The following is a 26,393-nucleotide window of genomic DNA, read 5'->3' as shown; positions in this document are numbered from 1 at the left end:
GGGGGGGGTATAAATAATAAATTATTATTATTATTATTATTATTATTATTATTATTATTATTATTATTATTTTTTCCTATTACTTTTGGAAACTAACTTGCATGACTGTTGAAATGCAAGGTAGCCTTTCACTCCCTTTATCCCCAGCATGGGCTAATCAGTCATACACACCTGCTTGAATGTGCAGAATTCTGCTTTTGGCATGTCAAAGCCAAGTGCCACTTACTTTTCTGGGCAAACCAAAAGCTAATCCTTGCACATGGTAACTAGAAATATAGCCATCTTATCTTAGGCCAAACACAGCACTTGAATGTCAGTGTGGACAAGGTTATTTGCTTAATTGCTCCCAACCACATGGTCAAGACAAAGTTTCTCAGCGGCACACCTGAAGGTCTTTACAAAGAAAGAAGCTACAGACTGAACAAAACGAAGCAAAGAATGCCTCTCTCTAACATCAGACTGCCATAAGAAACTGCCTAACTGTAGCTGTATATAGAGGGGTGGCTGTGAAAAGGAAGTGAAAGCTTAAACTGAATGTCACTTACATTTAGAATACTGTATATTCATTTTAGTTCAGAGATCATTCAAACATTTTTGAAAAATAATCAGAAGTACTAACAAAAAAACCCTTCCAGCCACTTACATTTAGAATACTGTATATTCATTTTAGTTCAGAGATCGTTCAAACATTTTAGTTCAGAGATCATTCAAACATTTTTGAAAAATAATCAGTACTAACAAAAAAAACCCTTCCTGCCTGTGCAACACGAATCTTATCTACGTTAAAAATACTGTAAAGTGTCCATATTCCAAAGCAACAGATTTCTGTGGCAACTTCGGTAATACCATTAAGTGACAGATGTACCATTTGCAAAATGCAATATTGAAACAAGGCATTTCAGTCTTTGCCAATCTCACTTTTTATGTCAATATAGCCAAGCAACACAGTAACTGAAATTTATAGGAGTTGGGAGGGTTGTATGAATCAGCCTTTCCCAAGCTGGTGCCTTCCAGTTTTCGGAACTATACCTCCCAGCCAACATGGACGATGGTCAAGGATGATAGGAGTTGCAGTCCAAAACGTCTGGAGGCCATCAGGTAGGGGAAGAATGGTGTGAATGCAATGAGACTGGCAAAACTTTCTGATGTATTTTAGTTATTGCCTATGACTACTTTTGTTAAGTTTGTAATTATGCAATTTTTTTCTGTTGCAAGCCACCTTGAGCACAGTTTTAAGAATGGAAAGGCGGCGTACAAACAAAATGATGAATGAGTAATGTGGGGGCATCATCAGAAGCCATCGTCATGGTTAGTAAAACAGCAGACAGGGACGATAGTGGAATGGTTGTTGGCAGTGCTACTCTACCTTTGTTTTTAATGCAGTTGCTTTGTGCTTTCATCAATGTTTCTTTGAGTGCATAAGACTTCAATGACATTACCTGATGCAAGCAGGAGCGTAGCAATTGATAGATGATAGATAGATAGATAGATAGATAGATAGATAGATAGATAGATAGATAGATAGATGGCTACTTTATTGTCAGTGTACATAGTACAATGAAATTGAATGCCATCCCATAAAAAACAAAACAAAAACACAATTACAGCCATACACACCCAGCACAACTCCCCAAGATCATATTATTTAGTTACAGCATTTAAGATGGTTATAGCTCTTGGATAGAAACTGTTTTTTAGTCTATTCATTCTTGATTTAATTGCTGGCATAGTCGGGTCACAGGACTGGCCCACCTATCAACAACTACCTATACTGGAAATAAATGGCGTAAATGTACAGTAGAGCCATGGATTTCATGCTTTCACATTACCCTTTGCTTACTTTAGCTGTCCCTTCCTGGGACCAGGTTTTTGAAATGGAAACGATTTACCTTCTTCGTCACTTTCTGACGCACTGCTCTTCTCTTGAGCGAAGTTCTCATTTAGATCCGGTGACTGTAGTGAGTATTTGCGTTGTGCTACATCAGTTGGCTTCCTTTCTGAAGGAAGCAGAGAACTCCTCCTGTCCTGTTTATCACAGTGCAATTCCTCTAACTCAGGGCCCTAGTGAAAGAGAGCATCCACATAGTCCATCATGTTTATTTTACAAGGAGCTATAGTTAAAATTGTATTAGGACTACTTTTCACAATTTCCTAATTTTTTTAAAAAAAGAACAGCAGAAAGAGCTCTTGAACACATAGGCCCCAAAATATGCATTCTCCCTAACAGGCTCAATAAAACAGGTTTTTGGATGTCTGCATACAATGCGAAGAGCACCGCTGCCATGCAATCTGTTCATTTCAATGGAGCATGCACAGAGCTCCCATGCAAAAGCTATTGAAATTAAAAGGGTTAACAGCAGCCTCTGCTTTTTAAACTTTCCATTATATATTTATAAGAAATATGTATGAAGCATCTTGAGTGGGTGTGGGGAAAACGTTATATAAATATTAATTACTGCAATAGTTACTGAAGTAAAGTAATTGTTACCACCTTTTGCTTAGTGCTGGAACTTTGTGAATACTAAATTAGAATTATGTGCCGAACAGAATGTTGATATATTTTTAAGATAATGAGGGTACTTCAGATCTGTCATTAACAAAACTTCAGTGGTTTCAAATGCCAAGAAAATGCAGGAAATGTGGGAGTGAAAGCAGATACGGGTATTACATATCATAACAGACTTAGCAGTCTGAAATGTGTCGAACAAAAAAAATCTGGATTTCAAATTAAATATATGGGAATGATCAGCATGCCTTGAAGTTAAGTATTCCCACCCATCTCAACTCAAATTGCATGCACAGCCACAATAAGCAGAACAAGATTTAATCTAACAAGGACAATGTCAAGATTCCATTGTTGTTGTTTTTCATTTCCCATACAAATTTGTAAGCTCATTAAGTGTTCATATACAGCGCATGATGTGCAGCAGAAAATAGATAAATAGATTTCTACTTCCCTTTCAAATCCGGGGGGGGGAGGGGGAGAGACAGGACTACCACAAGTTGCTCAAAAATACTTTTATAAGACAAATTCTACCAACGAATTGTGGGAGTAGGAGGAGGGGAGATACACTGGAAGAGAATTACCATATCTGTTTTCCTATGGGCAGATTGAGAAATACCTTTTCTTTTCCCTTCTCATTGGTTACAGTGTGAAATTATTTTTCCGTCCATAAGACGCCACCATGTATAAGACGCCCCCTAATTTTTGACATAATTTATTGGGGGGGGGGAACCTAGTCTTATAAACGGAAAAATACGGTAATTCACTATACCAGCTACAAAGGCAGCATAGGGTACCTTCTGAGGGGATGTTGGAGAAACAAAGAGGCTTTGGATGTGGCAAAGCCGCAGTCAGCCCGATTACCCCAACACTGCTAATGTTGTACACTGAGGGTGAGGGGAGGGGGTTACAGAGACTCCTTCATAGCTTACTTCTGTCCGTATGTTTCCATTAAGAGACTCCGTTTCAACTTCAAGTATCTGAGCAATAGGTTCTCGAATTACACCAACTGCTTTAGGTGACTCCTTATCCCCAGATTCGTCACAAAGGCTAGATCTGCCAGAGACAAAAATAGCAGCAGAGTTAACTTACACTTATTTCACATACATTGTTAGTACTTTACCATTTTGGAATTCCAATGCGGCAAGTGCAACATTTCAGCCTTAAGACATTCAGTCTTATTACCACCACGTTACTTCATTTCTTTTCCTGCGCCTTTGAGTAAATATCAGCTTTTCAGACTTTGTCAAAAGTGGTACAACTAACTTGTGTAACATAAAGATGGAAATTAATGCTGCTTTGTTGTATGAATAGAGCACAGAGTTCCTTACCTCTAGCTTATTTTTCCAACCATCTTTTGTGCAGTCATATAGAGCAGGGGTGGCCAACTCCCAAGAGACTGCGATCTACTTACAGAGTTAAAAAACCCTTTTTGGGGGTTCAGGTCAAAGTTGTTGAGCTTTTTTGGGGAGGAGGAAAACCCGTTTTTAAGGCATTCAGATCAAAGTTGTTGTTGAGCTTTTTTAGGGAGAAGGAAAGCGCCATTTTGGGGGGGGGTGCAGGGCAAAAAAATAGAGCTTTTTTTAGGGAAGCCAAAGTTGTTGAGCTTCTTTAGGACGCCCTTGTCGATATCTCATGCTCTATATCAGGCGTCCAGTGATCTATTGGTAGATCACGATCTACCTGTTGGACATGCCTGATATAGAGCATGAGATATCGACAATTCAGGACAGAATTTGGACATATGTCAAAGTGTTTCCTTATAGATGCCTAAATATGCACTTAGTCTCTCTCACCTACTTTAGATAACCCTTCGTTGCCAATCTCACTGTCACACAGTAAACATAACTATGAGCTCTCATCTTTGTTGGATTGACTTCACACAGAGATTTCCGCAACTTCCACACTAGCCATGACCCAGCTTCCTTCACTACCCATAGCAAGACAGGGAGCAGAACAAATTACCGAAAACAACAATGTTGATGGCCCATTTCATCTCGCTTTTTCACAACAAGAGTTGGGTCTCAGCATGATTGCCAACTCAATCCATTGAAAAAAATAAAACCAGGGCATTCAGGAATGCATTGGATCCCATTATACCTGGCTACTGTTTGGAAGAATTTACAGAACATTACTGGATACAAGAGAACATCTTCTTCCAGTCCCAAGAGTCAAAAATTGACAAACAACCTGAATCAGTTTTATAGCAGGTTTGAAAGTCAAGCATTATCAACTAGTGCCATTCAGTCGACGCCAGAGGCACCAACAACCACCTCAAGCTGTTCTGAAGTCACTCCGCTGGTGATCTGGGAAAAAGATGTACGGAGACTTCTACAGAGACAGAAGGCCAAAAAAGCTCCAGGCGCAAACAGGGTGACTCCTCTTTGCTTGAAAGTGTGTGCGACACAATTGGCTCTGATCCTCACACAGATATTTAACCGTTTGTTGGAGTTGTGTAGAGTTCCTTCATGCTTCAAACATTCTATTATCATTCCAGTACCTTGAAAAATCTTCTATCAGTGTGATGAATTATTATAGACCGGTTGCTTTAACATCTGTGGTAATGAAAGTCTTTGAGAGACTAGTGTTGGCCTATTTGAAAGATGCTACTGACCCTTTGCTGGATCCTTTGCAATTTGCTTATTGAGCTAATAGGTCAGTAGATGATATGGTCAATGTGGCATTGCACTACATCCTGCAACATCTGGATTCCCTACGGGCCTATGTGCGAGTTTTGTTTGTGGACTTCAGCTCAGCTTTTAATTCTATTGTTCCATCTAAATTGTTTTCTAAATTACTTCATCTTAATGTACCTGCTCCTGTTTGCCAATGGATATATAGCTTTTTAACAGACAGGAGGCAGCAGGTGAGGTTGGGGGAAATTATATCGAGCAACAATACCATCAGTACAGGTGCTCCCCAGGGGTGTGTGCTTTCCCCACTGCTTTTATCTCTATACACAAATGACTGCACCTCAACTGATCCATCAGTTAAGATCTTGAAATTTGCAGATGATACAACAGTTACTGGACTTATCAGGGAGTACGATGAATCTGCATATAGGCGGGAAGTAGACCATCTTGTTTTGTGGTGCAGCAGGAATAATTTGGTGCTAAATGCCCAAAAGACAGTGGAAATAGTAATTCCGTCTTGCCGCCACTTTCCATCCTTGGTAACATGGTTGTAGTAGTAGAGTCCTTTAAGTTCCTGGGCTCTATAATTTCTCAAAACTTAAATTGGTCAGGCAACATCAATAGTATTATTAAAAAGGCCCACCAGAGGTTGTATTTCTTGTGTCAACTAAGAAAATTTAATTTGTCCCAGGAATTGTTGATCCAATTTTACAGAGGTATCATTGAAACTGTTCTCTGTAATTCTATTACTGCCTAGTATGGCACAGCCTCCAAGATGGACAAGAAAAGGCTCCAACAAGCAGTAAGAATTGCAGAAAGGGCAATTGGTGCTAGTTTGCCTTCAATAGAGACACTTTATGCTATCCTAGCTAGGAAGAGAGCAGAGCGAATTGTCGCAAATCCTTTGCATCAAGGTGATCATCTGTTTGACTTACTTCCATCTGGTCGTCGCTACAGGACTCTATACACAAAACGGCTAGGCACAGGAACAGTTTTTTCTCCTTGTGCCATCAAATTGTTAAATACGTAGTTGTGTAGCGGAAGGGGAGGCCAGTTATGGGTGGGGTTCATTTGGTGTGCTATTGTACTGTGAGTGAAACAGTGTTTGTATAAGGTACATTTACATTGCAATGTACCCAAAGCAAAATTCCAAGTATGTTGGTACTTGGCCAATAAAATTATTCCTATTCCTATTCCTATTAGTCCTCCACACCAGCTGGGAGAAAATGCTGTTGTTAGTTCAAACTTCACTAGGAAATGGTGTAATGATGGCAAAGGTAATTCACACAGTTCCAGAGCATTGCAAACATACAGCTTCTCCTATTTTCATCAGCAGATTTGTATAATCCAGGTAGGAAAAAAAATAATGTCCTCCAGACATCAAGATCATGGGTCATCTCCCTATTATTAATTAAATTGGTTATGGTTAGAGGAGAAAGCTGGTACTCAAGTCCACATTGGGTTAGAATGTAGATACTACCCTTATTGGTTCCTAAAAGGCTTACCAAGCATTTTCTCTTAAGAAAATCACAGCTTGCCCTCCGCTTGAAAGGCTTCGCCATCAATTAATATAGTACCAAAAATAGATTTTAATCGAATTGAAGGCTATGATGGAATTTCCTCAATAAGGGATTAGCAAATAAAGAAAATGTCCCATTGTTTGTCTGGCAGAACACAGAGGCAAACTTTCAAGGATAATCCCTTGTCCTTGTAAGTAAAGCAGGAAGTCAAAACTAGGCTCCAAATTAGGCACTGGAGTAGAATGCATTTTACCAGGCCACTAACTGTGTTTGTCTAGCTTAATTGAGTCATGAATCCTATGTGGTTTCTTACAGTTTAGAAAGATGGATCCCTTTTGAAAAAACAGTTGTTAGGTACTATGGTAGGCTGCCAGGTGCAGGCATCTCATCATCACAGTGCAGGATCTTGCCTCCGTGTTGGATTATTCTTTCCTCTTTGATAGGTGGAGCATCTGAATAAGCCAAGGCTGATGTGGCCAAAATGGTACAAGCAATATGCACACAGCGCTCTCTACTGCCCACTTCTGCACTCTCGGGTCCATTTCTGTCAAACCTTTGCAGTCAGTGGACTGCACAGGAACAGGAGTCTTAAAGTGTTTTGAGACCAGCCACTGGTCCAGATCCTTGATTCTTAAAGTGGTAGCATGAAGCATGACCTAGTCTAAGAAGATGGAAATTCGAAGTGGCATGCATGTGGTAATATTCAGCAGCACAGATTAGATACTGCCATCTGGAATTCCCATGCATGCAAATAGTAGGGGTGGTGTCAATAGTTATGAAAGACATGGTGTCTCTACTTCACCATTGCTGGGTGTGCAAGACACTGTCCTTGATTCTCCCAGTGATCTACAGCAGCCTCCTAGCTAGCAGCACTCTCAAGAACATGTTGTGCTGTCTCTACACTCAAGAAACGGGGTCATATTGATTCCTGAGCCCCTAGGAGTGGTATAGTATAATGCCCCGGTTCTGGTGGTTTAGCACCCATAGCACTAGAAGTTGAGACAGCATTTTGTTTCAATGTGGTTATCATGTTCACCAGAAACATTATTTCCTTATAGAAAGCTGCCAACACTAAATGTTGATCCAAAAACTAGGAGATGAAAGGTTTCAACCTTCTCAGACACAGGAATTTCTTGCTGCCCCACAGTGGCTGGGGTGGGGGGCAGGAGCAGAAAGTCTATAAGCAAGCCTTTGAAAAATGTGTTTAATCAGCAAGAAGGACCGGGTTGTGAGCCTCTTGGAAGCTTGACTCTAGAATCTTTGTGTAATGCATACCCCCCAAATGTGGGGGTGCAGACATAAACAGACACAAAACAGAAGGGTTATGGTTGCCTTCTCCAATGGCTGTGCTAGCTTGGACTGATGGAAATTGTAGTACAAAGTAGCTGGAGTGCACTGTATTGAAGAAGGCTGGCTAGCCTATAGGCATCATTAAAGATTAGAATAATTGGCATTCTATCCTTCACCACAATATTGTATAGAAAAGTACTAAGACATTTCTATACAATATTGTGAAGGATGCAACAAAAATTGCTATGCTGTAATATTATAGAATTCCCGCTACAGCAGGAAGGTAAACAGCGTTTCCGTGCGCTGCTCTGGTTCACCAGAAGCGGCTTTGTCATGCTGGCCACATGACCTGGAAGCTGTACGCCGGCTCCCTCGGCCAATAATGCGAGATGAGCACCGCAACCCCAGAGTCGGTCACGACTGGACCTAATGGTCAGGGGTCCCTTTACCTTTACTTTAAATATTATAGAAACTACATTTTTCACAAACAAGAAAGGTTCTTGATATTGTCAACAGCTGAAATCAGGGATGTAGGCTTTGTCTTTTTAAAGCAAAAACACATTTTAAAGCTACTGTGAAACAACAGATGTGATAGTTAACGTCTGCTCAAGTCCTTGCAACCAAAGGAACTCAACTATTTTACTTACCGTACATGAAGCAAAAATACGTGTGTGTGTGTGTGTGCACCATGCATGCACACACCAAGAGGGACTAATAGAAGGAATCATACCCATACATTTCCTAGAGCTTCTTCGACAAGAAAACTGATTTAACATAGAAGTCCAGTCACTCAATGAATCCATAGTATAAACAATTTCCACAAAGGACACCCAAAAGATGAGCTTCCCTTCTCTTCCCACGAAACCTGAGCAGATAAAGTAGATCTTGCACTTGAGCTGCTAAATGTATATATGATCTTATTAGGTAAGCGTCAGCCCCAAGACAAGTAAAAATAGCACCTTTGAAAAGGAATATGCTAAATCCTTGAGAACACCATTCATTGGATATTTAGCCTCATACTTCCACACATTCCTTTTCAGTTTGGTTTAGATATCATCACTTGCCCATGCAGTTGCCAAAAGGCCTCTGCCCCTGTAGCAGAAAAACATGGAAGCCAGTTAACATTTACATGCTCTTTACCCTATGCAACACCTGCACATAGCAGTGCCACTACTGCATGGTTTGCACTAAAAGTTCCTGGTATACTTTGGCATCCAACTGGCAATACGTGTGTTGCTACTGCTACTGCTTAAACACGCAAGCCAGCATCACCGTGGGTACAACCTTTTCATCAATCTAAGCAAGCAAGTAAAAGGTAAAGGTAAAGGGACCCCTGACCATTAGGTCCAGTCGTGACCGACTCTGGGGTTGCGCGCTCATCTCGCATTATTGGCCGAGGGAGCCGGCGTATAGCTTCCAGGTCATGTGGCCAGCATGACAAAGCCGCTTCTGGCGAACCAGAGCAGCACACGGAAACACCGTTTACCTTCCCGCTATAGCGGTTCCTATTTATCTACTTGCATTTTGACGTGCTTTCGAACTGCTAGGTTGGCAGGAGCTGGGACCAAGCAACGGGAGCTCACCCCGTCACAGGGATTCGAATCGCCGACCTTCTGATCAGCAAGCCCTAGGCTCAGTGGTTTAACCACAGCAAGTAGTAATCTCTAAACTAGCTCGGAATTAAAAGGGCAAAATAGAAGTTATACCTGCTTTATATCTGCATACGAAGAGGATCGTGCCGAAAAATGAAAATACCATTAATAAGCAAAACTCTATGTGCATTCAATAGCAGCCTTTCAAATGACTTGTATAAAATGGGATTGCAGTAATATGTACCTTCCTTTGTAGTAATCTGCAGCATATTCTTACCTTGACTGTCCATTCTCCTCTGATGAAGAATAAATGTTTTCCATCTCTTCCGTGTTCAAGCCCAGCTCAGAGCCATAGCTTTGCTGTACAAGCTGCCAGAATTCTTGCTTGGTCAGTCTCTGGAAAACACAAAACAAAAAATTAAGTACGCTTGGTCGGTAACCACAGTAGATGGCTTGTCTTTTAGAGTTATACCCCATTTAAGCAGAAGTAACAAATGCTCTTTTTCACTTAAAAAAAATTCCAGTTGCTAGTAACATTCAATCTATGATCCACAGTATACCTAGCTGCATTTCTAAATAAAAATGTGAAACAGAGCTTTCGTTCTAACACCCATTTTCAACTCTAACATAAAGCTAACAATACAAACCCATCATTATAATTATCTTTAAGATAGTACACTCCCGATACTTCTCCATACGGCTATTGGGATCCAAGACCACTATAGTCTTTGCCCCCTCCCACCCCAATTCCTGAAATATTTTTTTTTTAAAAAAAAACTTCTCCAAGTCATTTTAACTGCTGTGAACAGCTGCACCCTCTCAGCTGACATTAGTTGTACAACAATACCACAATCCCCTCTTAGCCAGCTGTCTTCAGGTCAAGTGGTTTCTTCACTCAACTGCTGAAGAGGCCCCAAGCATAGTGACAACAGCAAAATAGCATGTGAACCAAAGCAATGTAGAGTTACCCAACTCAAACACAGGAGTCAAAGATAGCTCACTATGTTAACCAAAAAAATCAGATCCTATGTTAATTATGCCTTAACCACCACTGAACTGTTTTCTCCCTTGTCTCCTCTCTTGCCAGAACATATTCACAAACCTGCCTTGAAATGAGGTACTGTACTAGGATTACATGTTTGATAATAATAATAATAATAATAATTATTATTATTATTATTATTATTATTATTATTATTTATTTATACCCCGCCCATCTGGCCGGGTTCCACCAGCCACTCTGGGCGGCTTCCAACAAAATATTAAAATACAGAAATCCATCAAAAATTAAAAGCTTCCTTAAACAGGGCTGCCTTGAGATGCCTTCTAAAGGTCTGGTAGTTGTTGTTCTCTTTGACCCTCTGCCTGGTTCCCTGTAACTTGGCTTCTCGTAGCGAGGGAACCACCAGAAGGCCCTTGGCGCTGGACCTCAGTGTTAAAGCAGGACACACAGAGTGGTATAAAACTCACTAAAGCCTATGTACGCTTGCCATTTGTACCTAATTACCGACAAACATCAGAAGCATTAAAAAACTTTCCAAATATGCTTTCTTCTAGCCTAGGAGAAATAGAAGATTTCCTCCATCTCATTGAGATGTGACAAAATAGCACTGTGAACTGCAATTTCTGTTCACTGTGAGTGGCCAGGATGACCAGAAATGTTTTCTTCCTTGATAGCCAGAAGGCTTTTTTTTTTTTTTGGCCTATGGAATATAGTACCAATCAGAATTTGGATGATGACACCTCTCAGAGTTAAGGGAATAGTCTGAAAGCACATGATGTGACAACCTTTTTGAAGTTAAGCACACCATGGGCTCTGGTCAGTATGAAGATTGGAGACTGCCTACAATCTATGTAAGCTACTTTCGTTTTCATTATGGAATAGCAGCAGGTTATAAATGTAATAAATAAGAAGAGTTGCAGAGAAACAGTTTGGAGCTAGGATTTGCATTTTAAATAGAGAGAAGATCACACACACAGAGAGAGAAGGAGAGAGATAAAGAATCTAGAGCTGTAAGTTGGTTGAAGCTTCTGGAGATGCAGTGTCCCTCTCTGACACTTGGATGCAGGGTTAGCAGACTAGCTGCCTGTCGTAGCCTTGTATTTGCTACCAGTATGCTCTGCTTGTATATTTGTAAACAAATGACAAAAGGTGTCACAAGTCTGTAATGCACTCATTCAAAATACATCAGTTCTAAAGAAACTAAACTCTGTAACATAGCCAATACCAAACATTCCATAATTTAAAAATTCAGATGTTAGCAGAGGAGGCAAGCAGCATAAGGCCTATACTTTCTTCCCCTTTTTCGCCATTATTTTTTCATCCCTCTTTGCTTGTATTTGTTTATATCACCTTGAGTGTGAGCCAGTTGACATTTCATGTGGCGGTCACATTTGCTGTGGTAAATAACTGAATGGCCTGTTCGCACAAAACAGTCTAAGCAAAATTATGATTTAGCTATGGCTTAGCCTACACTGCGCTGCTGGGCTCAGTTCAAAATGTTAGCTCTAGTCCCAAGGTAGTGAGGTATGTCTGTCTCTCTCATTAACTTTGAGGAATAATCTAAAAACATTTCTGTTTACTGTTTACATAGTCCCAAGGTAGTGAGGTATGTCTGTCTCTCTCGTTAACTTTGAGGAAGAATCTAAAAACATTTCTGTTTACTTTGGCATTTGGTGGCAATACTGGAATTACTGAGTGAGTTATTGGGTTTTTTAAGAAGTTTTAAACTATTTTTAGAAAATTGTTTTTAAACTGCTTTTAAAAGTTTTAGATATATTCTAAGTTTCATTAAAAAAAACAGCAATCTTGAGAAACCCAAGAGGTCTGAGTTTCCCACTGTAGATGCTGCCCTGTGCAAATTGTAACCAATTAACTCATACATTTTCCATTTCAGTTATTGCCATTTCTATAAACATGCTTCTCAAAATGTGGAGGAAATGAGATTTTAAAAATAATTATACTTGTCTTCTCTGGACTTGCATTGTTGAGAAAAAACTGATAATGCCATTCAAATGAACTTTGGCCCTCCCAACAGGCAAGACAGCTACTGTACAATCAAGGGTCTTTCGCAGTCAAAGTACAGGCAGCTGGTTTTGAAGATAAGTAAACTGAGAGAGAGAATCTCAGATGAATGATCAACCATACCGTTATGTGCTCCCCACTTCCTCAAGCAGTGAAAAGCTCCAAGGGCACAGCTAAAGGATTTAGCCTCCTTTGGACATGGAAAATTTAGTGACAGATACAACAGAGCATGCCTGCTCACATGGGAGGGTTCTTAAGTCCTGCTGTTCCCTTCACACACACACCCCACAGCCTCCCCACTCCTCATGTCCCATCAAGGCCCTTTTCTTAACATAAAGAGGCGGGTCTCAGATTTCCCTAGACAACTTCTCCCCGTTTAATCCCCTCATGCCACATCAATGTACAAGATTGATAAGGCCTCCTCTGAAATGACTAAATGGAGCTGAAGTGAGGAGGGCATGGAAATGTACTGTTCCATGCATAGAACTCAGAGTAGTAATAGCACTAGGATTGGCTTTCTCATCTTTGATTTTATTTACAACAGGAGTGGGGGACCTCCTGTGGCCCCCTCCAGATGTTGCTGGACTCCAACTTCCACTGGTCATCCTGGCTGGAGGTGGCAGGAGCTGCCCAACACATCTGGAGGATCGCAAGTCCTCTAAACCTGACTTACAAATATACAGACATTCCTTCAGCAGACAGCAAGTCCCCAGAGAACTATTTGTGTATGCTTCACCAAGTTCTCCCCCTACCTGGCTTTATTCAAATTGTGTGGGGTTTTTCCTACCACCCCCAGAAACACACCCCTTGTGCACAACACTGGTCATAGATGCCACCATTGTAAATGGCCATTCAGGAAATAGCTACACCCATTAAAGGAATATTAAGGATATTAAGGTTCCCCCCCCCTAAATCCCAACTCCAATCAGGTGATATACCCACTAACAGGAATCAGACAAGCAAGCTCACAACGTTTATGCTCCAACTATTCTGTGTAACTCATTCACCACAAGAACTCAAGCTTTCCTAATGAATTAATGGTAACTATTTGCCATTCATATGAAGCCAGTAGAAAATATTTGCTCAAGCATGCCACGTAAGTCAGAAGTATGGCAGAAAACTTTCTGTCAAATAATATATTCACAAGTTACCAATACACACAAAATGCTCCCTCGGGAGAATACAGATTTAAGATCAGTAAGGTTTCTCACGCAAGGCTTAACCCACTCTCCCTGCATCATTCACCTGCAACCTGCCGCACGAAAAGAAAATGAAAGCTTACATTTGCAGTTCCATAATGAAGGCAACTTCATAGTGGCATTCAGGAAACTGGACACATCTTCGGGGGGAAAGTTGGTGGAGTGTACTTTAACAACCTCCCGTGGTTTGAAAACATTGCATAACATTCAGGATTTCCTGAAGTGCCGAAGAACTCTCTCATGGCCACATGGCTTACAAGCTGGACTGGAAGGAAGCAGTATCCAGGCTATACAAGTAGAATGTAATAAAAAGGAAGATCACTGCCCCCACCCCACCCCTGTAGACAAATGCCTCCGCAAAATAGTGGCAAACAACCTGGAGTGATCAAGAGGTCCTGAAGAAAAGCGCTGGAGAGAAAGAGCTGCATTTAGGTAACTTCCTACTATAGGCACTTTGCAAGCTGCTGAAAAATGGGCAGGTCTGTTTTCAGAACTGGAAGTGGGACGTGCTTTGCTCCTACTCAGTTCCTGGGGCCCTCCTACCAAGAAAACAGGTAAGCAGGTTATATGAAAACATACGGCTCAGGATTCCTAAGAATCTATCGAGTAGGTTCCTCCCCACCACAGAACACCTGGATAGACAGGAAAACAGATGTGGTTACCCGGCTTTTGAGAGAATTTATCTTCCGCTCCTCATGCACAATTCATTTAAAAATGCCTTAAGTCTCTAACACTATCTCAGGGGAGCTGCTTTCAAGGCTGCTTGAGTACATTAATGCTGCTATTAGTTCCACTCAAAGCCGGTCAAGCCAGAGTTTGTTGCAGGGAAAGAACACTGACAGCATTCCTGGGCAGAGCTTCCTTATCAGGTTTCTCTTTAACCCTTTCACTAACATGCACATACATTAGGGGGGCGGGGAGTGCAGGCTATAAATAGAGAAGGGAAATCACACTTGACTAGAAGGCCCAGAAGGCTCAGCCACCTCTGAAAAAGAAAACTGGTACCGGCCCTTCCAGAGTAAAGCAGTCAGCATTGACAAGGCACTCTTTGCTATGTCTGCCCCTCAACTTGCCTTCCTTCTAGGCTGGTGAAGCAGCTGTTGTGATTGAAGATTCACACTGCTTATGATTTTATTATATGATAGTTTAATAATTACACAGCATTTGCTGCAAAACTCTTTATCTTCCAGGAAACTGCAGATTCCAGAATGTGAAACCCTGTACAGGGCATCATGAATAAACTCAAGCTCAATCCAGACAAGACTGAGGCACTAGACCAGATGGATGGGAGGTTGCCTGCTCTCCATGGGGTAACACTCCCTTTGAAGGACCGGGAACATATCTTGCTTTGGATACTTGCTGCTGCTTGTGGCTCAGGAAGCTTCAGTGGTGCAGAGTGCCTTCTATCAGCTTTGGCTAGTGGCCCAGCCGTGTCCCTAACTTCTGTCATCTATGCTCTGGTAAAACGCTAGGTTAGATGACCACAACACGTTATATGTAGGGTTGCCTCTGAAGACAGTTCAGAATTCAGCAGCTAGGTTGCTCACCAAGGCAAGACAGTTCAAGCATATGACACTGATCCTGGCCTGACTGCACTGGCTACCAATTAGTTTCTGGGCCCAATTCTTTGTGCTGGTTTTGACCTATTACAACTTTAAACAGCTCTGGACCGCAATACCTCAAGGACCGCCTCTCTCCATATGAACTGTCCGGGACCTTTCTTTGTGTTCCTTCTTCTTTGTGTGCCTCCTCCACAAAAATCTGGAGGGTGGCAACACAAGAACGGGTATTTTCTACAGCGGCTCCCTGTTTATGGAATGTTCTCCTCAGGGGAGGTTTGGCCGGCGTCTTCATTACACACTTTTAGGCACTAGGAAAAAAAACGTTCCTCTTCAACCAGGCCTTTGGCTGATTACTATCTTATAGCCCTTTAAAATGTTACATACCTTGAGGCACCAGGCAAAAACATTCCTTTTCTCCCAGGCCTTTGGTTAATTAAACAATCTATGGCTTTTTTAACTGGGGGTTGGGAGGGGTAATTGTTTTTGTTTGTTACTATGTTATGATTTTTTGTGTTTTTAAATTGTAAAACCGACCTGTGATCCTCTGATAAGAGTGGCAGTTCGAAAGCACGTCAAAGGGCAAGTAGATAAACAGGTACTGCTACAGCAGGAAGGTAAACGGCGTTTCTGTGTGCTGCTCTGGTTCGCCAGACGCGGCTTAGTCATGCTGGCCACATGACCTGGAAGCTATACGCCGGCTCCCTTGGCCAATAACGCGAGATGAGCACCGCAACCTCAGAGTCAGTCACGACTGGACCTAATGGTCAGGGGTCCCTTTACCTTTACCTTTATTTACTAAATTTATTAAATTTGTACAGTCATACCTTGGGTTAGGACCACCTCGGGTTACGAACAACTCGGGTTACGAACTCCGCAAACCCGGAAGTATTTTCGCCGCGCGTGCGTTCTGCGCCTGCGCAGAAGCGGCATGCATGGTTTGTGCATGCGCAAAATGGCGCTTTGGGTTATGACCATTTCGGGTTACGAACTGCATCCCAGAACGGATCGTTTTCGTAACCCGCGGTACCACTGTATTGATAAAATCAATCATTGATATATATGCCTTCCACCCACAATAAGTAGAGGTGTCTGTCTGTTTGTCTGTCTGCTTACAACCAATCTCCCTGGACACATTTAACTTTGCCTGCTATGAAAGGAATTCCTTTTGTTGATGTTTCTTAAGTCTATAGCCCTTGTGGTTGTGAATCCAGCATTAAAATACCTCTGCAGTTGCATATGCAACCCCACAGGCATGAACTATATTTTGCTAAGAATGTAAAAGCCCTGATGCTGAACCAAAACAATGATCTCCGTAGTCCAGCATCTTGTTCCTCACACTGGCAACCTTATGCCACTGGGTCCCGCTACTGCTTTACAGCACCTGGTATTAAAAAGAATGCTGTCAAATCCTATTGTGTCAATTCTCTTCAGTTTCTCTAACCAAAACACTAAAGATGCCCAGTAGAATCCCCTCAATCGCAGGAAGATTATGAGCACAAGAAACACCTAAAAAGATCCAATACGTGTTAAAAAAATAATACATGGAAAACCTACAATGGGATGATCTAGGTACAGTAGATGAAAACACACACAAAGTACCTAATTCCCGATGTATTTCAAACACAAGAGAAAAGCTGCTTCACAAACAAGACAGTGGATCTGTTCACCAATTCAAGAGAGCTATCTTTTCTCCTAAATATATTTCTCAGGCCCTTACCAAATGGGTAAGCAGATTCAGTTTAGGGTTTGGATGACACATTAAACTGTGGCTAATCAAAAGCAAGCGATAGCTTTCCATCTTCTCATTGCCATGTTACACTGACAAGCATGGAAACACAAGGCTCAGTGTGGTCCGTCTCATCCCACTAAACTAAAGTTAATATGGTGTTTGAATGTGGCCAGTGTGTTTGAATTCTCTCCTATATTAAAAAAAAATCTCCCTGAACAAACTAGTACGCTTAAAAGAAGCTTGGATGTTTGGGTTTTTATTTTGTTTTTACGTGAGAGAGAATATTTCAACATGTCATCTACCACCTGCTACTTGAAACAGCCTATTTTAGGGAAGTAGTGTGCCATGTGGCATTTCTGAACATGTTTAGAACTGCAGTTTAAGTCCTTCTAAGAATATTTTTAGAATAAACCAAAACCTGTTTAAGGATACAATTCAATTTTTAAAATAAAGATGCCTAAATCCCTCACTTGGAAACTATTACGTTTGGTAACAGGTTCGTCCAGGGGCCAGGACTCTTTCTAGGCCACATCCTCTCAGCAGCCCTAACTCTGCAGCCTCCTTGGGTGCTTTTGCCTGTCCTTGCTTTCCTGGAGGATGCATAGAAACCTCTGACCTTTGGTGTTTGGGTGTGTGCACAGAAACCATGGCTAGAATGCAGCTTACTGTATGGTGCAGGGATGGGGAACCTGTGGCCACTAGGTTGTTATTGGAGTCCCAACAGCAACAACCAGCCTGGCCAAAGGTCAAGGATGATGGGAGCTGAAGTCCAGCAACATATGGAGGGTCACAGGTTCTCCATCCATGCTACATAGGTTAAGAGTCACATGATCTAATGCTCTACCTGTTTTAGCCTCTGTCCTAACTCACTATTGACATGTGGCCCACAGCAGGTTGCCCATGGGGGGAATGCAATGCAAAGATTTCCTGTCCCTTCCTTTCATATCCTTATAGATCACAATGTGCTTTTATTATGATTTTTGTGTGTGTGTGACTAAGATCTCTCCACATCCCAAAGCAGAACTACATCAGGCCTCATGCCAAACCTTGGTAGGCATTATGTGAGCACACAGTTAGGAGCCTTGGGCTCACACTGCCCTCATGTGCCCTCATGTGAAGGCAATTCACTCTTTGACGAAGCCTGATCTGATGCAAAAAGTAATGCAACATAAGGCTCTCAAGAACCTACAAGCACTAAAGGCCACCTGTCCAAAAATTACCTTCCTTCTCTCCAACCCTGTTATATAGTAGAGATGTTTAACTTCCATTTATGCCATTTCTCCATGACATTATGTTTTTCTAGCTCTTATTTATGAACCAAATATCACCAAGAGGACAAAGCACTAGGCAGGGTACCTACCCTAGCTATCATCTCAAGATTGACTTTACTGCCTGCCACAGCGATAGACTTCTTATTCTGACAAATCTTGCACTGAATGTTTTTTAAACTAACATCTAGTCGTTCTAAACCACACCATTCTTGCAGACAAGCACCCTTATGCACTTGATACCCAGTGCTAATTTTTCAAGAATGCATAACTTAACAAATGCAGGTCTCGGAACTTAGTTGTAGAGTGCAAAGGCAAGCAACTAGCAATATATGTTAGAATTCAAGCATTTTAAAAAATGACCAGTCCAGACGTTTCCCAAGCATATCAAAGCTTACCTTCTCCAACAACGAATTCTGCCACAATCTAAAGATATTGAGGTAGCTTCTGTCTCTGGCATTGAATGAAGTAAAGAAAAACTGCAAAGAAAAATGACAATCATGTGAAAACTTTGTAAAATAATCTTAATGTTGCATATCCTCATCCCAAAGAAAATACATGGAACTAAGGCTACATGATTTCAGTTGATTTTGTTTCCATTAATAAGGCTGTCCCCATCCTGGTGGATTTCAGAGGACAACTTAACACACATCTGTTCACACAGGCATTTGGGGGAGGTCCATTATTGAGAAGAACTATTTCTGAGGCTGCTGCTGAGCTGTTTTGATTGGCATAATATGATTTAATTGTGCTTAAATTATTTACTTACTTCACCAAACCTTTATTAGGCATTACAGGTACAGGTCATCATAAAACTTAATAAAACATCCATATATAAAATTTATATTTTCTCACACACACACACCACTTTAAGAGATGCTATTGACAAACACTCAGCCACCCTTACAGTTACTTCCAGGTTAATGTCAAACAGATAGAATCTAATATTTTCATTGTGCCATGGTGTTAGACTAGCCAAAAAGGGGAATAGCATGTGTTTGCGTAGCTGGTTGTACAATGGGCAGTAGAAAAGGATATGTTCTACAGTATCCAGCACATTCAAAGAACATCCACAATGTCTATCATTTCTGGGATGTTTAAATATCTGCCCTGGACAAAAGCTGAGGGGGAAACATTCAGTCGGGTTAACATAAAGGCCTGCTTTGGACTGCAATTATTAATTTTGAGATATAAGTGACCCTGTTATCTGTTGTATTTAAATCATAGAACTTGAGGGAGCAAATTTTATATACTGCTGACAATATGTTTTGTTTTTCAATGTCCCTTAATCTGGTTTGAATATTGTGATAAATATATTGCTCACTTGAATTATACAAGGGTTCCGAGTCAATACCAATATATCTGATTTTGCTATGTAAGAGTTGGAGTCCTCTGGATTTATAAGAGTCCTTAAGAAAGTCACGAGAGCAGACTCAAAGGTTGGCAATGGAAATAGCAATGCAACTAGCATTTTATAGTGCTAGCCCACACCCAATATTCTAGCGTATGTATACCTAGCTCTGCACACACCATCTCATACTTGAACTTGGGAGCCCCAGGATATGTCTCAAGAAACTTGAGCGTATCTTATCTAAATCACTATTATATGCTTGTATCCATACTGGGATCCCAAAAAGTAGCTGGGATGACACTTTAGCTTGAAAAATGTGTGTATTTTAAATTAATTGTTTTATGGTTTTATTGTGTGTGCTCATCACCCAGATATTACAGGATGAGCAGTATATTTATAAATATAATAACAAAATAAAATGTTTACATTGAGATGCTATACAAATCTAAACAGAAATAAAAATTTAACAAAATCATTCCAGTAGCACCTTAGAGACCAACTAAGTTTGTTATTGGTATGTATCTGAAGAAGTGTGCATGCACACGAAAGCTCATACCAATAACAAACTTAGTTGGTCTCTAAGGTGCTACTAGAAAGAATTTTTTTATTTTGTTTCAACTATGTTAGACCAACACGGCTACCTACCTGTAACTAAACAGAAATAAGTCCCACTAAGCTCAACAGGGTCTACTGCCACATAGGTCATTAGGGCAAATGGGGCACTACCCCACCAACTTCAGATAGCCCCCACTTATATTGAGGCCAGGGGGTGGCACTGACTGTCACCTTCCTCTTCCTTAGTCTCAGTGTTGCCAATGTAGAACTCAGCCGAGTACTGAATGGAGGCAAAACTAGATGAGCAGGGGGGCAAATCAGGAGGTGGAAGCAACTGATCAGGAGGATACAAGAGGGATGCAGATGACAGCAGACCCAGCTACCTCAGAAAAGCATGCATTCCAATCCTGACATTCCCACAAAGCAAGGAAGTCCTGCAAGTGAGCTTGCCGCTTGCATGGCTTGTGGGGTATGGAAACAACTGGGGCATCATCATTGTTTACATCCAGTTCTTAGCATCTTGTCTGATTCCTGAACTGTGTGTCTGCTGCCAAGCTGGTACTGTTACATGCTTGAATAAACATCTCTTTTTCCCCCTTTCTTAAACATAAGAATCTCTGTCTGTGTGTGCTGGGTGGGAGCCAGGACAGTTCAGTATTTAAGAAAAGAAGTAAATAATAAATTAAAGGAAATCACACCTTCTCCCCTTCAGTTGCTATCTGGATGGCGTTTGGGATGAGCCGAGCTGTCTTCTCTTTTGTCATGAAGGTGATATCCTTCAAGGCAATAGAAATCTGAAGTTCAAGAACACACATGTAAGACCTCAGACGAAACAATGTAAGACCTCGGACGAAAGCATAGTATGTCATAGTATGTAAAACATTGGTTTTCAGACTTGCTATCCACAAGGAACCTTTTCTATATCAATCTGTCTGCAACAGAACCTTCTAGGTGTGGCAGAGAATTCTGGGCACAATAAAAAGTGGGGTACAGATCACTTTAGGAAAGTAAGGCCTAGCCCAAGACATTTTGCCGCCTGAGGCAAAGGAGGGTCCCCACCCCCCACCCCATGTCCAGAAGCCTATCAAACTGGCAGTTAAATATCACTTCAACATTGGAAATGGGACAGCATCTATTACCACACTTGAGGAAGTGCAAGGCCACCTCAGGCAGCCACCTCACTTTGCCTAATGGTAGGTCAATCCCAATTTTGCTGCCCGAGGCCATTGTCTCACTATGCCTGATGGTCAGTCCTGAGGAGTCATTGCAGGCACACACGCACACACACACACACACACACACACACAGGCCTTACTGTGGTCTCCCATCGGAAGATGTTGCTGTGGAAACAGAGCCAGTTTTCAGAAAGATACAGGCGTCCTTGAAGGAGGATATCCTTCTGAAGAGCACAGGCATAATCTAAAAAGGGAAATGATAAAAGAGTGTATCTTTTTAACAGAGCTCAGCTAAATTCCTGATTTAGCTTATCAGCAATGTTGTGCTCTTAAGGAACTTCAAGCAGCTTTAGGTATCTTGTGGATGGTTGTTAAAATGAAGGAAATGTTCTTCATTTGTCAGAGGGATACCTGAAACATTTCGTATTCTGAGCAGCTTCAGGGGAAAAACCTTTTAAAGAACAGCGTACAACTATTTTAAGATGTGAGGGAAATTAACATGTGCTTCATTCCTCAGTAAATCTACATGCTTGGCAAAACGTCAAAAACAGGTTGAGGAAAAAGGCATGTCTGTGCTGGGAAAGGGATATCCTTGAAATTTACATGCATCTGAAGTCATGACCCTGCTCTTTTACAGAATGGTCATCAGGTTAAGCCTAATGTTGTCTGCTCATAGTTTGGATGCCCACGAGTTACATAATTTAAAAGGTGAGCTCACTGTGGAAGTGCATTCGCCAGGTTTTATTTAGGTATATCATCTTCTCTCTCCCATAATGAGTTGAGCAGAAACTGGTTCTGCCAGTTTGCAACAAAAGATTGACTGGAGACTGGTGACATCATTACTTCCAGAACCAGTTTTTCCAGGGGTTACACACAAGGGCCAAACTACACCTAATGTTATATGTGTGAATGTAGTTAATGGGTCCTCTTTTATTTTTAATAGCACCTGCTGGGAGGAGCAGGAATGAAACTCTGTTACATCCTTTCCCTCCATCCCACGGTCCTGGTGTCAGACACAGAAACACATAAGTTATTGTATGCCCCAGGAGGGAAGCAGCCATTAATACTGGCATTGATAATGACAATTTCTCTCCTGGAGAAAATAGCAGCTTTGAGGTATGGACATTTTTCACAAGGACTATGGCATGGAGAGAGAAGAGAATAAAACTTAAAACTGAAACCCTGCAAAGCACATATTCTGCTACCAACTCTGACCCCAATTCTGCTACCAACTCTGGCCTCAAAACACATATTCTGCTACCAACTCTGGCCTCAAGATACCAAGATTTACCCAGTATACCAGAAGGAGCGTCTCCACCCCCATCGTTCTGCCTGGGCCTTCTGGCGGTTCCCTCGTTGCGCGAAGCCAAGTTACAGGGAACCTCGTTAGTGGCACCTGCCCTGTGGAACACCCTCCCACCAGATGTCAAAGAGAAAAACAACTACCAGACTTTTAGAAGACATCTGAAGGCAGCCCTGTTTAGGGAAGCTTTTAATTTTTAACAGACCATTTTTAAAAAATATTTTGTTGGAAGCCGCCCAGAGGGGCTGGGGAGGCCCAGCCAGATGGGTGGGGTATAAATAAATAAATTATTATTATTATTATTATTATTATTATTATTATTATTATTCAGGCTTGCTTATTGCAGCTCAGATTGCCCTGCCCATTTTACAAATTGCTCAGACTTCAAACTGCACTTGAGCCCTAAAAGTGGGATCTTATGAATAAATCTGCATCAGTATCTACTACTAACAAAAAACCACCCATTTTTGCCACCACCTGTTCCAAAATAGAGTGCCTCCGTATCACTGGGACCTGGCCATCTGAACAGCTAAAACAAAAACTTTCAGGGAATAGGACTCAAAGACTGTTTTAATAATTTGAGCCTCTCCGTCAAATACACTAGCTGTGAGTGGGACAGGCTTTCTCCCTATGCACACAGTGCTTCTCTCATTGAGGAATAATTATTTCCAAACACTATGCATCCTAATTTAGTTATCTATTTTAAAAGCTTCTCAATGCCAAATTGCCTAACAAATCAGTTTACAAATCAATAAGCATATACAAACGAAGCACTACAAGCACTGAAAGCCAATTACATCCAAAAATAGAATACAAAACTAGCACAGAGCAAGTAGTCCTTTTAATTCAGCATCAAAAGGGCATGATTTAAAAGTGGGGGGGGGGTTGCTGTTTAAAAGTTGTTAAAGGCCTGCCTAACATCACTCAGAGCAGAATTCCAAAACTGGGGGGCCGCCGCAGAAAAGGTAGTGTTCTATGTGCTTGCGAGCCTAATAGTTTTTACAGTAGATCTGCCATACGTCAGGATTTTCCCAGACTTCACCGGGATTTCAATGGTAGAGATGGCATCCTTGGGAATTTCCGAAATGTGGTGCTTTGTCAACAACTTTGGGGTTTCCCTTAAAAAAGCCTCAACAACTTTTGAGGTGTCCTGGGTTTTTTTATTTTTGAAATATAGCAACCCTATTTCACAGGCACCTCTGAGTAGTATGAGGGCATGAGTAGGCTAATGTGTGTGCACACAGTCCATAATATAACCTGGTCCCAACCATTTAGGATTTTAATATCATCACCAGCACTTTGAATTGGGCCCAGAAACACACTGGTAACCAGTGCAATTGGCTAAGTACCCTGTTTCTCATATTTTAAGACATACCCATAAAATAAGCCATAGCAGGATTTTTAAGCATTCAATGAATATAAGCCATACCCCGAAAATAAGACATAGTGATAGGCGCAGCAACAATGCCGGCCGCGGCAGGAGGAGGGAAAAAATAAGACATCCCTTGAAAATAAGCCATAGTGTGTTTTTTTGAGGAAAAAATAAATATAAGACGTGTCTTATAATATGAGAAACACGGTATATGTGTAACATGACCCCAAGGTAAAGGTAAAGGGACCCCTGACCATTAGGTCCAGTCGTGACCGACTCTGGGGTTGCGCGCTCATCTCGCATTATTGGCCGAGGGAGCTGGCGTATAGCTTCCAGGTCATGTGGCCAGCATGACAAAGCCGCTTCTGGCAAACCAGAGCAGCACATGGAAACGGCGTTTACCTTCCCGCTGTAGCGGTTCCTATTTATCTACTTGCATTTTGACGTGCTATCGAACTGCTAGGTTGGCAGGAGCTGGGACCAAGCAACGGGAGCTCACCCCGACACAGGGATTCGAACCGCCGACCTTCTGATCAGCAAGCCCTAGGCTCAGTGGTTTAACCACAGCGCCACCTGGGTCCCCAACATGACCCCAACCAGTAGTAGCTAAACAGCTGCATTCTGTACCAGCTGTAACTTCTGAACTATCATCAAATGCAACCCCATGTAGAAAGCTTCAGAGGAGTCTAGCCTGGCAATCTCTAGTGCATGAATAATTGTGGCACGGCCCAACATCTCTTAATAGGTTCACAGCAAACAAACTGAAGCTGATAAAAAGCAGCTGCAGCCCTCAGCATCTGGGGGCTGCACACCCAAGCTGGAAACTTGGTCTTTCAGGGTGAGTGCAATTCCATCAAGGATTGGTTGAACACCTCCATCCAGGGTAATCTGCTTTCCTATTCACAGCATATCTGTGTTAGCTGGCTTAAGCTTCAACTTTTAGGAGTAAGAAGGAAGGCTTCAAGGACAGAGGGCGCGGTGCCATGGATTTTTGACCCTCTTTTCAGATTAAGAACTAGCTCTCCTCCCATTCTTTATTCTTTAAAAGGTTTTGCTCCGTTTTTTTATCATATGTAATAGTTCCTGACTTCATGTCACATATTGGAGAACAACGGTTGAAACTGCTGTAGGGTGCAATACACAGTAGGAAACACTTTAATGAATAATAACATTTCCTTTGAATACAATACTATGACTTTGCACTGTCCTTGACTAGCCAAACTTGCATTCAATGCAGCTCATGCCTAATCCAGCTGTTTACTCTTCAGTTTCAGAATGGTTGTCATATGGAAAGTATGCCTCACACAAAGAGCCAAATTGCTTTCTTGCTTTCTTTCCTACATCAGTGCAAACAGCAGCTTGGAATTTTAGAATAAAGTAGAATTGTTTACTGCAGATCTTACTAATTCTCTATTGAATATGGGCTGTTTTAAAGCTTCAGATAATGTTTCAGTAAGGATATTTTAAAAATGAGATCAGGTTAGCTTGTGTCATGGGCACATTTGAAAGCTGTGCAAAATACACAAGGGAGATATGGAGGATTTGCAAAGGGATGAAATGAATGGGCAGGGCCTTGTTGAACATTCTGAGAACAAAAGGCAGATACATCCAGAAGATTAAAGAGCAAAATGTCAGCGCTGTTCAAGCACAGAGAAATTAAAGGCAAGCAAGCAAGGCACAAATGAAATGAAATTAGCAAGAAGATGTTCTGCAAGTACAAATGAACTAGAAACCTCCCCCCCCCCATCTCTTCTTAATCTGCTGTTTGAACTTCTTGAAAATGTTTCAACATTATGGCAAGGCCCAAAGATCCAAGGCTAGGGATAGGCAAATATGTCAGTTTTGGTTTCTCTTCATTTCTCTTTTTTCCAATCTTAACATCAGTTAAGTTCCCATTTTTTTAAAAGAAATCTTCATGAAAATTCACCAGCATTTCAGTGCTGATTCCTCCTAATACCATATACACATTTCTGTATTCGATTTTGCCAGATACATGCATTTTTGCAAAGCAATTTATAAACCATCGTTGTACACATTTTTATGCACACTTTACCCTAGCATGTGCATTTTTATGCATATTACCTGACTGGTGAACTGCATTGCAAAATTCTGAAAAGTGTGAATTTTAAAGAACGGCTGGGCTTCAGTTTACATACTGGAGAAACCCAGCCAGATGGGCAGGTATAAATAAATATTATTATTATTATTATTATTATTATTATTATTATTATTATTATTTCAGAAAGTGTGCCTCAATGAAGGTGTCCTTTAAGTTGTTTCATTTTCATCACAACAAAGCCTTCAGTATTTTTTGCA

The 26,393-nt window shown here is 41.3% G+C and overlaps 1 protein-coding gene across 3 annotated transcripts in view; it reads right to left on the bottom strand.

Moving 5' to 3' along the window:
- Positions 1 to 26,393, bottom strand: part of GRAMD1C (GRAM domain containing 1C) — a 57,739-nt gene that overhangs the window by 17,746 nt on the left and 13,600 nt on the right. For all 3 annotated transcript variants that reach the window (XM_060273745.1, XM_060273744.1, XM_060273746.1), the window contains 6 exons: positions 21,543 to 21,646; positions 20,926 to 21,021; positions 18,720 to 18,800; positions 9,816 to 9,934; positions 3,436 to 3,559; positions 1,890 to 2,061 (listed from right to left, as the gene is read on the bottom strand). In XM_060273745.1, coding sequence (XP_060129728.1) covers positions 1,890 to 2,061; positions 3,436 to 3,559; positions 9,816 to 9,934; positions 18,720 to 18,800; positions 20,926 to 21,021; positions 21,543 to 21,646 — 696 coding nt within the window. The remainder of the gene's footprint in view (positions 1 to 1,889; positions 2,062 to 3,435; positions 3,560 to 9,815; positions 9,935 to 18,719; positions 18,801 to 20,925; positions 21,022 to 21,542; positions 21,647 to 26,393) is intronic.

This window comes from Zootoca vivipara, chromosome 4 (assembly GCF_963506605.1).
Source record: "Zootoca vivipara chromosome 4, rZooViv1.1, whole genome shotgun sequence".
Classification (NCBI taxonomy): Eukaryota; Metazoa; Chordata; class Lepidosauria; order Squamata; family Lacertidae; genus Zootoca; species Zootoca vivipara.
This window is presented reverse-complemented; position numbering and strand designations above follow the sequence as displayed.